At 29.9% G+C, this 12,214-nt stretch overlaps 1 protein-coding gene across 8 annotated transcripts in view; it reads left to right on the forward strand.

Annotated features, from left to right (window-relative positions):
• The first annotated feature begins 356 nt into the window (after nucleotides 1–356).
• LOC139998523 (uncharacterized) overlaps nucleotides 357–12,214 on the forward strand; it is a 67,277-nt gene continuing 55,419 nt past the window's right edge. For 4 of the 8 annotated variants that reach the window (XM_071999540.1, XM_071999541.1, XM_071999543.1 and 1 more), the window contains exons 1-3: nucleotides 357–539; nucleotides 1,016–1,073; nucleotides 5,927–6,049. In XM_071999540.1, coding sequence (XP_071855641.1) covers nucleotides 5,957–6,049 — 93 coding nt within the window. In that variant the 5' untranslated portion in view covers nucleotides 357–539; nucleotides 1,016–1,073; nucleotides 5,927–5,956. Of the gene's footprint in view, nucleotides 540–1,015; nucleotides 1,074–5,926; nucleotides 6,050–8,585; nucleotides 8,800–12,214 lie in introns of those variants that run through there. The other 4 variants (XM_071999538.1, XM_072023130.1, XM_072023131.1 and 1 more) reach the window with 4 other exon arrangements.

Genomic DNA, 12,214 nt, shown 5'->3' on the forward strand with positions numbered 1-12,214 from the left:
AAATAATACAAATTTTTTATTTTGTTATATAAGATATGAAATAATCATTCAAGTACCGAATAGCTCTAAAAAAATATTAATCCATCTATTTTAGTGTAATACATTTATATATATTGTATGTATGTAATTATTGTAATTCTTGTGTTACATAAATAATCTTACATATATATTTAAGATTTGAGCAATTTCTTATTATGTAAGTTCAAATAAATTTCCTAAATCAATGTTCCCTGTAATCTACACCAGAGGGCGCTGAAGAGAGTATGATATGCGAAATTCTGTCTGTTATATGCTCATTGGTGTTTGCCGTTTGGTGGGGTGTGTATGACATCACGACGCATGTTTCATACTATCGAATATGCTATGCTGAGTGACAGGTGGTGTAGTAGTTCTGTTACGTACCGTGTATCGAGGATACAAGTCGTATCCTCGCGTCACGCGATCGGCACGTTGTCATTCGTAGGTGTCAGTGTTAAGTTTTGTGATGCATACCACGATTTCACGCAATCTACCTGAGAGATTCGACTCTGCGAAAAGAGGTAAATTTGTTATTCTCAGTAACATCTCAAATTTCATCTTTTAAAACCTAATGATACTTAGTAAAAAATTCAGGTAGAAGATCAATCAAATTTTTTAGAAATAAGAGTAATTCTACCTATTCGGTAGTACTTATATATAAATGTAAAAAAGCTTGTTTCTCTTTTAATTACTTATCTTTAAACAATTGATTAGTTTTGAATGTGATAATCGATGAATTTATAGATTCAGTATTGCGTTTTATGGAAACGTAACTCAGGGGGATTTGGAGACGATGGTCGAATTTGGTTAAGATATGATTTTTTAAATATATAAACAATGAATGGTAGTCTCCTAGCTTTCAGTATGTGTCATTTGTAATCATCGTATGGTATCTACTCGTTCGACACCAAGCAAAGAAAGATATCTATTTTGGCCAAGATCCGATGATATTTGTGACGAGTTCTTGGTATGAAAAAGGACAATTTATTTTTTCCAGTGTTTTTGAGACAGCTATACAACAGGCCAGGCATAGGGCCACACGGAATTTTATTTGTGTGAGTAAACACAAGTGTATTACAAATTACAATATGATTCACGAGTATAGTTTCTGGTAAAGAGGTGTTTACAAAAGGTTAAGGTGCATGCGTCATGCATCCAGGGTCTACCTTTTCTATGGTCAACTAACAAAACTCATCATATTCATTTCGTTGCTTTTTTCCTTTTTCTTTCTTTTTCTTCTCTTTAACATCTATCTTTCAATTGGTTAAATAATTTTACTTTTTGAATATGACAGAAGTTGTCTCGTATGACATAATTTTTTGAAGTGAATGTAAATTCTGATAAATTAATACGTTAAATGGAATTACCGATTACGTTTATGATAAGTATATATATGTATGCCGAGTAAATTGTATTGGAACTTAAAAAATTTAAAACACGCGATTGTAATACGAACGTATGCAAGTATGTACAATGTACATATATCAATTTTAAATATTATATGGATAAGGTTAAATAGTATAATATATTCAAAAAATTTTATTCCTATTATAACGTATATTTTTCGATACAATTTATAATAGTATATTGAAAGTGTCTTTCGTCTAAACCACAGACTCTTCAATATTTCGGTCAGTATCGATTGCAGGATATGAAACTGGGTAGGGTCCTCCATTTGAACTATCTCAATGCGGATTCTGGCTTTGCACATCTACTCTCGTTTAAAGATTTTTCCGAAACTTGTAATAGGAAATGATATCTTTTCTTGAGTATAAATTTATTCGTTCTAACTATTTGGTTTTTTTTTTTAGTGTAATTTTTTGTACAATATTTTTAGAAATTTTATTTCCTATTCCTATTTCTTTTTGGAAATAAAAGAATATATTTCGATATACAAATTTCATAATTAAAATTTTCACAATCATACATAATAATAGTACATTTGTATTATTTAACCAGTATCTTTTATTACTAAATTATTTCTTCTAAATTAAATAACTTTTTGTAAAATAAAGAAATTTTAACATTAGATGTAATACAATTCTTACATTACATTAGAAGGTTTAGATTATAAAATTAACAAAAGCAAGTTATTAAAATTAGCGATATATTGTAGTTATGAAAATGAAAAAACAATATTTTCAATAAAAGAAACAATTTCTGAGTTTAGTAAGAAATTTTATACACGAATAATTTCACAAGATAAGTTAAAAGAATCAAATCTGAAATTGATGATATTCAAAAGGCTTCATTAAATTACTTTGTAATGATCTTTTTATTTAACATAAGATATGTCGCTAATGGTCTATGTCAGTTATCCTCATTTTCCTCTTTCATATCTGGAGCAGTGTGAAAGTACATTCGTGATTACGTTGGTCATTGACTTCTGATGAATCTTCACAGTCGATTGCTGCTTAAGAGCAACTTAGCATTTTTACAATATTAACAAATAGTGAGGTAACGTGAATTAATTTTCTAATAATTGGGGAACATATGCAGGAGAAATAAACGATAGGGTGAACGATTCTATTAAATATTGATCCTTATTTAATAGATTGTAGATATTTATGTATTTACGGGAAATGTAACGACGCAAAAATATATTGAATACCTAAAGTTTTGTTTTTTTAATAACGTTTATTTTTGCCAAGACTTGTTTTTTTAATACATTTTAGTAATTCACAATAAACTATGAATTTTAATAAGATGTATTAGACAAAAGTACTGATACGTAACGGTACATCGTAGTCATGCTGGTATTGTGCATCGGAGTTTTTACAATTTCTTGAGTTTTTATTCTTGTGTTGGGTTCCTGGATTTAAGCCGCTGGGGAGCGGAGCTTTTGTGTGTTTTTGTTTTTGGTTGTTGTTTCTGTCCTGAAAACTTGGCCTCACAAACGGGACGCTTCGATGATTACCTAAAGTAAAGTACTCGCTATGATATTTAGAGGGTACAATAAAGCTCTGTCTTTAGTTTCTTTTTCTTTATATTATAAATATGTTGTATTACACTGTATTATATATTACAATCATATTAGTAAAAATATGAAATTGCCTATGAACATCCGCAGTCTATTTATAATATAACGAATATCATTGATTGTTTAAATAATTTTATGACTTCTGTGAAGTGTATGTTTGCGAGAAATATCTGGCAACTTCTATGAACATTTTCGTATTTGTTTGAAGCATCACCACTGTAATTGTGGTATGTCATACAAAATCTTTTCTATTATACATAATATATTGCGAAAAATTTATGTCACGTATTTTCTATATAATTTTCAATTTTAAACGATCGAAGACTAGTCATAAGAGATGTTCCCACGTAGAAGAAATTGGTAACACTTCCCAAACAAATGGGGTTCATGCATTGAGAGTGTTCCGAATGTGGTGAATTGGGCCAGTGCCATTTATCGCCCTACATCTTGGAATCACGACATATACCGTCACCTTTCACCATTGATTTGATGTATTTAAGGTTAAATTCCTTCCTAAGATACTACCTCTCACTTCATATCTATTTTTTCGCCTATACGTCAGGGTTCTTACGATAACGTAGATCTCATTAAAGCATTTTGCTCGTTAGGAAATTCATTGAAAAGCAAGAAAAAAAGCGAGATACATTAGATGCTCTGATGGTTGTAATAGATAGTGTAATTCTGTTCTTTCATAATGATACGACGTATTCAGTTCGCATTCTAATAGGAATCGTTTCTTTAGCAGGTAGGGAAACTTTAACTGGCTCGCAGATATTATGAATCGGAAAGATTGTATCTGGATGAGAAATTTATGTATGATTTTCCTTGGAAACCAACGTTTTGCAATTATTAACTCTCTGTAACATCATGTGACCTGAAAGATATATATCTTGATTTTTTAAATTCTATTTCATTTATTCGTAATTACATGTATTATATTCTATTAGTGTATGATTATTCTGTAACTGAATGATTTATTTACAATCGTTTTGAGATCGTAGGTTCAAATAAAAATCTATAATCGATGAAGATTCATGCAAATTCATATTGTTGTGAATATAATTTAAAAAATAGAATCTATATAGACGATTGTTTTACTTACAAAATATCGTAACAAGTAACTATATTTTGGACGCGCTTTAGTAATTATATTTCGTTAACTCGCCATTAAATGAAATAATAAATTATTATTAAGTATCCATCACTAAATTTTGTGTTAAGCAAAATTGACGCTAATATAATGTTGCATAACTCTGCTAATTGGCTTCATGCTTAATTGATTGTTACATATAAGGGGGTATTTAAGTGGAACTACTATTAATAACATTAACCAGTTGGGCGTTTGTTTCTGAGAGCAAATCTAATAGATATTTTTAAAATACCCAATCTTTCATCGCAAAGAACCATAACACTGTGATTTAGTAAATAAAATTACCAAATACATGTCTGTTATAATTGTAGAGATATGGATAACGTTAAAACATAGATGATCTATTAAGTATACTATTATTAAATAATAGTATTTTTTAAATTAAAAATGATTGAAAATTTCAGCTGCTCGTTTTTGTCAACTGAGCTAAAAGATGTTGCAATTTATTTCAAAATATAATTTTCATCGTTATAATTCACATTAGGACCGAATCATCAGAAGCGATTTTCATTCTTAATAGAACATAACTTTCACTACGTATACTACACGAAGATAACAAATGGCTTTAAATCGTTTTACTGGATTGTAATTGGATTGAAATCGTTTATATCACTTTTTAACGCGTCATATGTATAAGAGTTATGACTCTATATATGTACTGCAATAAATCTATATTCATCATCAATTTCGCTGTTAAAATCACAGTAATTGATTTTGAAGATATAATTTTGTTGTTTGCTCATGTCTGTTTATTAAATATATGACCGAATACTTATCTCTCAACTTTTACATATTTATTATATTTTCAATTAACTCAAATTTCAATGTAGAATTTTAAAATTTATGAGAAACAAGATCTGAGAATCTAAGTTACTCGATATTTTAATGTTAATAGCGAAGAATTTATAACATTGCAGTTGTTTCTTTTTTTATATGTGTAAATCAAAGATATTTACACGTGTAATGCAATATTACATGGTATTTATTTTTACAGACATGTTCACACTTACTTGATTCTTTAGGTACCTACCCACTTGTTTTTCTAATCTCTGTCACGCATCTCGCACATTATCTTCTACATCCTTATGTAACTTATACGCTCTATTCGAATCTATACATGCATATACCCATTTGCGAGATGATACTCTTTCCAGTATCAAGTTTTTCTTGTCCTTTTTCTATTCTACGCATATTGACTGTAATAATTTACTTGACTGCAAATAAGGTAGATATAAGTATCTCTCTCACACACAGACAGTATAGTTTGCTTGTTACTGGTGATACTCTGATATTTAATACTCTGATGTTAGAGTCACAAACATATTGTAAAATTCATGACATTTATATTACGGATATCTAGGAACAATACTTTAAAGTTTTATTGCATTTACTTAATGCGATTTGATTATTATTTAAATAAAAGTCAGATATGCAAATTTTACGACAGCGTCAAATAATATTTATAATATTGGATTTTGGAGAATATAGACGAAATAATCGAGAATAAAGTTTTGATTATTACTTACGATTATTACTTACGATTATTTAGTTGTAAAATGTATATGCATATGTATTTATCGTGTCACATATGTATATATCATATAATTGTCATATGTACATATTAAATAAAATATATTATCGTTACGATATTACATACGCTACCAACAGAAACATTCAGTCACGAAATTAAAATTGGACAATTGAACGAACAGATTGGACAATTAGTGTTCATGATGATTTTAGATAATATGATTTAACCATTGTTTGGTTGTGTATAGATTGTGCTGGGACAAGGTTGGGAAATCTATATGGGGCAATGCGTGTCTCGTAAGGCGGGCGCCGTCATCGCAACCGGTCATCGCGACTCGCTCACCTATCGTATCATGGATAAACCTGCTAAGGTAAATCAGTTGCAGATATTCCGATTTTTTATTACAAAATAACAAAGATAACTTTAGAATAAAAATATAGTATATATTATAACTAATGAAGAAGGTAGTTTCCAAATTACATAAGCTGTTACGATAATTTTATAATATCCCTTTAATACGTTGAATTGACTGAAATTTGTCATTGGAACTTTGAGCAAGTTGACGGAAAAATTACTACGAAGCAATAGAATGAAATAATCGACTATCGAGATAAATGTCGAAGGATCATAAAGAGAATCGCACTGGGATATTCTTTAGATTTTATAAACAATTATTCGAATAATCTTCCTGGTGCATAAATTTTCTTTGGAGAATATTCTTTTATGTATTATATCATATACAAATTATATATTCTAATACATTATAAATTAAAATATCTTTCGGAGAAGTTTACTTATATAACGACGAAACTATGTTTGCGTTTGAGCGAGGAAAAAGTAATTTTTTGTTGCACACGACGCTGATTCTTAATTTATAATTTGAAATAATAACTCGTTGATGTAGTTAAAATTGGAAAATTTCTTTACGATTGGAAATTATTAACTCGAAGGGTAATTATTGTTGATATTAATAGTTGTTAATTGTTATTTTGTAATAATTTCAAATAAAGTAGATATAAATATTTAATTATAAATAAGAATAATTTGCATTGCATATTATCTGTACGTAAATTAAGTATGTAATTATGTATGTATATTAAGTTAAAAAATATATTCCAGCAATATTTTTAGTAGAGCGAAATACAGTTTCTTTTAGTTTCCGGCGTATACATCTCGTTAGTATTTTTTTCAGATCTCTAAATTTGTATACAATAGCGTATAACACCAATAGTAAATCAGAATACACGGAGTGCTATGAACCATGTACGCTCATTATTTATTGCAGTTGAATGATGAAATCTTAAGAAAGCATCTCATTGATATTAATTACATGCTTCAGTTCGCGAACAACGTAAAATTCACATCTTTGTACTTTACTTATAAAAGTATTCTTAGCATTGTTAAGTGACCTTCCTTAACATTTTGACTAATTTTACAAACATTTTAAGCAATTTTTGAAATTTTTGTTAACAGTATGGAACACTAGTTTTATTCTGTGATATTTATTTATCATATTTTCTTATCTTTTTATACTTTACATTACACACAAAAGTATTAACTTTTATCTTTATTTATTTGTATGTATACAGGATGTCCCAGGTTTTAATGGGCGAAATTTTGATAGTATATTCGACGGGTCTAAATAAGAACAAAAATGTAGTAGAAACACAGAACGTGTAAGATCTTGTAGAAACAGTTATGACAGAAAAATGAAATACGAGGAGAAGAGCGAAGAACTTGCGATTACTGAAAAAAGTTTATTACTTCGATAAGACAATACCACCTTCGCTCCTTTGTTTTCTCTTTTGTTTTAAGCCTTATTCGAAGCAGAAAGAAGTGCACGGTAAGCCACTTATACAGTTTGAGAGAATTGATTAGTGTACAGTTTGAGGCTAATGTCGTTTTGGTAAATTGTGCCAGGTATTTTATGTAATTTTTACATTTTTTTGAATTTTTAAGTTTTGCTGCATTAACTTTTATATATCTGATACCAAACTGGTCTAATAAAGAAAAGAACACAGTGTAACAATTCTTCTTTACGCTTAATACATCACATTTTTGTTTGTCATAAGTATGTCATAGTACAATTACGAACATATTTCTTCGAATAAATGCACCGTTAATTATCGCTTTCTAAGAATGTTGAAAACTATGTTTGTCAATTATTTTTGACACACAATACAAATAGTTTTTTTCTATGGAATAGCGTTTGAATTCTTGAATTTCATCCAATTGTTACAAAGTTATAATCATTTGAAGTTAATGATTGCCAATTTTTCGCTCTGTTTACTTCATGCATTAACTGCTTCTTTTTTACAACTTTCTCATCATGTTGCCGATGAAAAATTGTACTTTTATAAATTCCTTGGAGCCTATAGAATGGTTTCTTACAAGTATTTTTGGTGCATGAGCTACAGAAAAGTGGACCATTTTCTACCATCCGTCAGTTTCGCCTTTAAGACCTGCGATATCTTGTACATTAAAATCGAACAATTACAGCGTTCATTAGTATTCGCGTACACATTATAAAAGTATCTACAATGGATACACGAAGTTAGTATACAATATAAATATAATGATACCGTCCAAAATAAAGAAAAGGGTAAACATTAATATCGAAGACCAAGACATTTGCCTCTGTTATCATTCTCTATTAGTAAACAGTCGGTTTTCTTTTCCTTCGAATTAACACGTCTCGTGACATAAAATTTGAATGTACGAACAATATATTGGTTTAAAAATATTATGTTATCAAATTTTTGCAACGGTGCTTCTACATTTTTCTCGAAAGGAACTTCTAATTTCGAATAATTGCGAAGAAATTGGTGTAGTGCAAAGTACATTAACATTGATTTGTATTCGAAAGATACAGCGGATATAAGAAACTTTGAATTAGTAAATTTCAATGGAATTGATTGATTCATAAAAGAAAGGATAGAAAATATTTTACACGGTCAAGTTGTTCGTACGAACCAGCAGATTTTCATTTTCTTGCCTGTATGTACAAGTAAAATGTGTGCTCGAATGGACATGAATGAATTGGTGAAAGCGAGGGAGGTTTCAGAGTGAAAAAGGGAAGGAACGAATACAACGGTGTGTGTTGATGGATTTCAATTACAGGTCTGGTATTTTATAAGCAAAGCAATTGATTTGCATTCGTGAATTGGTTTGAGCAAGTTACAAAGGACCGTAAATCGTTTCAATAGCATGACAAATGTTTTATACTTTGTGCATACCTAATATAATAAAAATAAGGTAAAAGATATTCAATAAAATATAACAATAGGTTCACCTTTACGAAGATAAAAGACATTAGAAAGTGCAAAGATGAATTGACAGTTATGTATATTAAATTTCACAGTGCTAAATTATTTAATACTATAGAAAATATCTAGAGATCTGAAGTAATAATTATCTACTCTAATTGCATGAACGTTTAGTAGGATATCGAATAACTTTAAAGCCGCAACATTCTATATTTTATACATACATACAAGATCGGATATTCGTCAGGTAGTATCGATACAGTACGTGATATGCATCTATCGTTACGTTTTTTTTTTGATTATTGGAAAATAAAATATTGTTTCTGGTATCTTGAAATATAAAAATGGTTATATTACGCTCATATTGGAAATATGTTACGTGAAATTAATTATTTATAAAGCTTACACAATTTTTATCATACCATTATACACGTATTATTCTCATTTTTCATATGACGATTTTTACTTACTTTCACCGTTGAAAATTTTCATGCAATATTCCACGTTAGTGCCGCAGTTTTTCTTCTTACTTCTTGCTGCAATCTAATTGAATCTTAATCCTAAAAATATTCTTAAAATTTAGAAAGTCTCGAACTGTTCGAATCGAACGTGTATTGAAGGATGGCGAATAAGTGTCCTAACTGCATACCCACCTACTTTTCAGTACATTCCACGTAGCGATTCTACACATTAGCGTAGCTAGCTTCACAGTTTCGTTGTAAAGGAAATTTTATTTCGTAAATGTGCCCTTTAAAATTGTATACTAAGAAAATTATTCTATCTTCGTGTTTCGGGATACTTCTCCGAGTAGATGTAAATTTTTGATGTTAAAGAATATACAGAATAATAGAACAACATAATACAAAGTAAATAGAAAATATTTGTATAACAAAATAAATGTAAAAAAATTTATAATCTAACGTAGTAAAAATTGTAATTTATGATATACCGTGAGAAATTAAATACAGTTGATAGCAATAAAATCTTTCGGAATTTTCTTATTGTTGGTTACGCCACTGCTTAGACAAAATATACATCACAGGCTTTCTTGTTCTTCTCCGTCCTTTCACTCCACCATTTGTAGCATTTCAATATACATGCTTGATTTTGTACATTACTTCCTTCGTTGAATTCGCTTGAAGGCTCTTCTTTTTATGCGTTACGCGTTCAAGAACTTGTTTCGACGTTTTAGATCAAGTTATGTATACGTATACCTACTACACACAAATTCCTTGCTAGTGGAAAGTTTTTGCGAAATGTTCCCGAATTGATCGATCTTTGTTTGAGTAAATTAAACTTTATAGTTTACGAGAATTTACGATATCGCGGTCTCGTTAATTTGAATTGCAAGTTTACGTAAACGAATAAATTACTTTGCTTCATTTATTAATTCAACGATTATATAACTGTACTTGACTATGGTAATATCTTTATATCATACACGATATTTTATTTCTATTTAATAATCCAGTATCTAATTGGGAAATTTATTTTCGCATGTAAATTGAAAATTTATTATCCTTTACCGTGCCAGTGAAATAGCGTTAGAATTATTTTCTCTTATGTTTCACTTATAAAATACTTGACTAAATTAAATTTATTCGGACAATTATCTTAGACAAATATTTAGTTTCAAGGTAATTTGAACAATACCCTGAATTATACAACAGAATATACGAGCCGCTTATTTCCTAAGTCGGTTAACTCGACAAAACTATAAAGGTAGAGAAAGAATTGTCGAAATCATGTAAAATCATGTATCGATCGAGTGTTGCACGTTAAAATTTCAAAGGTTTAAAAAAAAGGAGTTTTCGTCTGTAAACGGTTTACATAAATGAGATAAAACGAGATCGAAAATTTCTCTAACACTACGATCTTCGTCTCAGAAACGATGTAGAATCGATATTAAAAATCTTGCTTTCTCTGAGCAGCTCCACACTATATTATATTATTCGCGGGTTAACCATTTAATACATACTTCGAAATATCAAATTATGTAAGTAATGGCGAGAATTCATTCGACTAACCGGACTTCTTTGCGGTGTGTTAGGCGTACAGTATAAGTAAACGCGTGAATAGTGCCTCGAATCTGATATAGCACTTTGATTGCCGTACCGCAATACTATACCTGTATCTTATAACTTCATGTAGCGGAAAAGCTGGCTGATTCTATGAGATACGAATTGAAGGCCATGCTTAGAAAGTTCATTGTCCTTAGTATGGTTTACGGTATTTGAAATTCTGTCTTCTTCATTTTGACTGCGTTCAACTTGTTACGTATATCGACTAACACGAGATGTTACATTAATAATTAACGTCGGTTAACCGATGTATATATCAATGGCTGGATCAAAGGTCTGAGCGTTTAAGAATGAACATGTTTGAAACTGACGAACACTTTGGTTGCTAGAAAGATACTTCTATTAATAGAAACACACGCTGTTGAATTTTTCTTTAGTGGGAAAAAAGGATGCTGTTGAATATGAAGTAGATAAGACAACGCGAAAGTCACCGTTGGTCAACTCCATAAATTGAAAAGTATGGAGAGGAAACGATGTTACGAAAATCTAAAAATGTAAATGTAACGTAGGGAAAAAAAGAGAAAATTATGCCAGTTTGACATGTAGATATATGTCATCTTCTTGCGACGAGTGAATCCAATGTTTTTTTTCATTTGTGTTTAACAAAATATAAACGTAGCATAACAACCGCATTGATACGTGGTATGTATATGCGTAATAGTTGAAATATACGTGACAAAGATATACGCGGTATCAGCTTAAAAAACAAATTACGAAAGGCCTTCGTTTTGCGGTAACTCTACCGTTATTTTACGCTTACTGATCGTACGTTACAACCATTCACGTTTCAAGGAACTTTCAATAATTGGTATGTATTGTTTTCGTCAGTGTAGTATCTACTTTTCGTATTCGTATTTCGTGCATAGCTAATTAAAGAATGCTTCGCAAATATGCGTTACGCTCGTGTCATTCTATTTGATATTCCTGTTGCGTCTTCGAATTTTTATGTAACTTACGCAACACAATAACAGATCTCATTAGTCTTCGTTGTAACGGTTATGTCAATTTTGAAAGCAAGCTATCTCACGTTTTTTTTATCTTTCCTGATAATAAAGTTAATAAGAATCCTTATCAATGTATCAGGATATTAATATTGAAGAAATTCCGAATAAATGATATAGGTATTTAATTTTCGAATTAAAATTTTCCATTATTATTCCATATCTTTCTTTGCACTGCGTTTAACGA

Source organism: Bombus fervidus, chromosome 3 (genome assembly GCF_041682495.2).
Source record: "Bombus fervidus isolate BK054 chromosome 3, iyBomFerv1, whole genome shotgun sequence".
Lineage (NCBI taxonomy): Eukaryota > Metazoa > Arthropoda > Insecta > Hymenoptera > Apidae > Bombus > Bombus fervidus.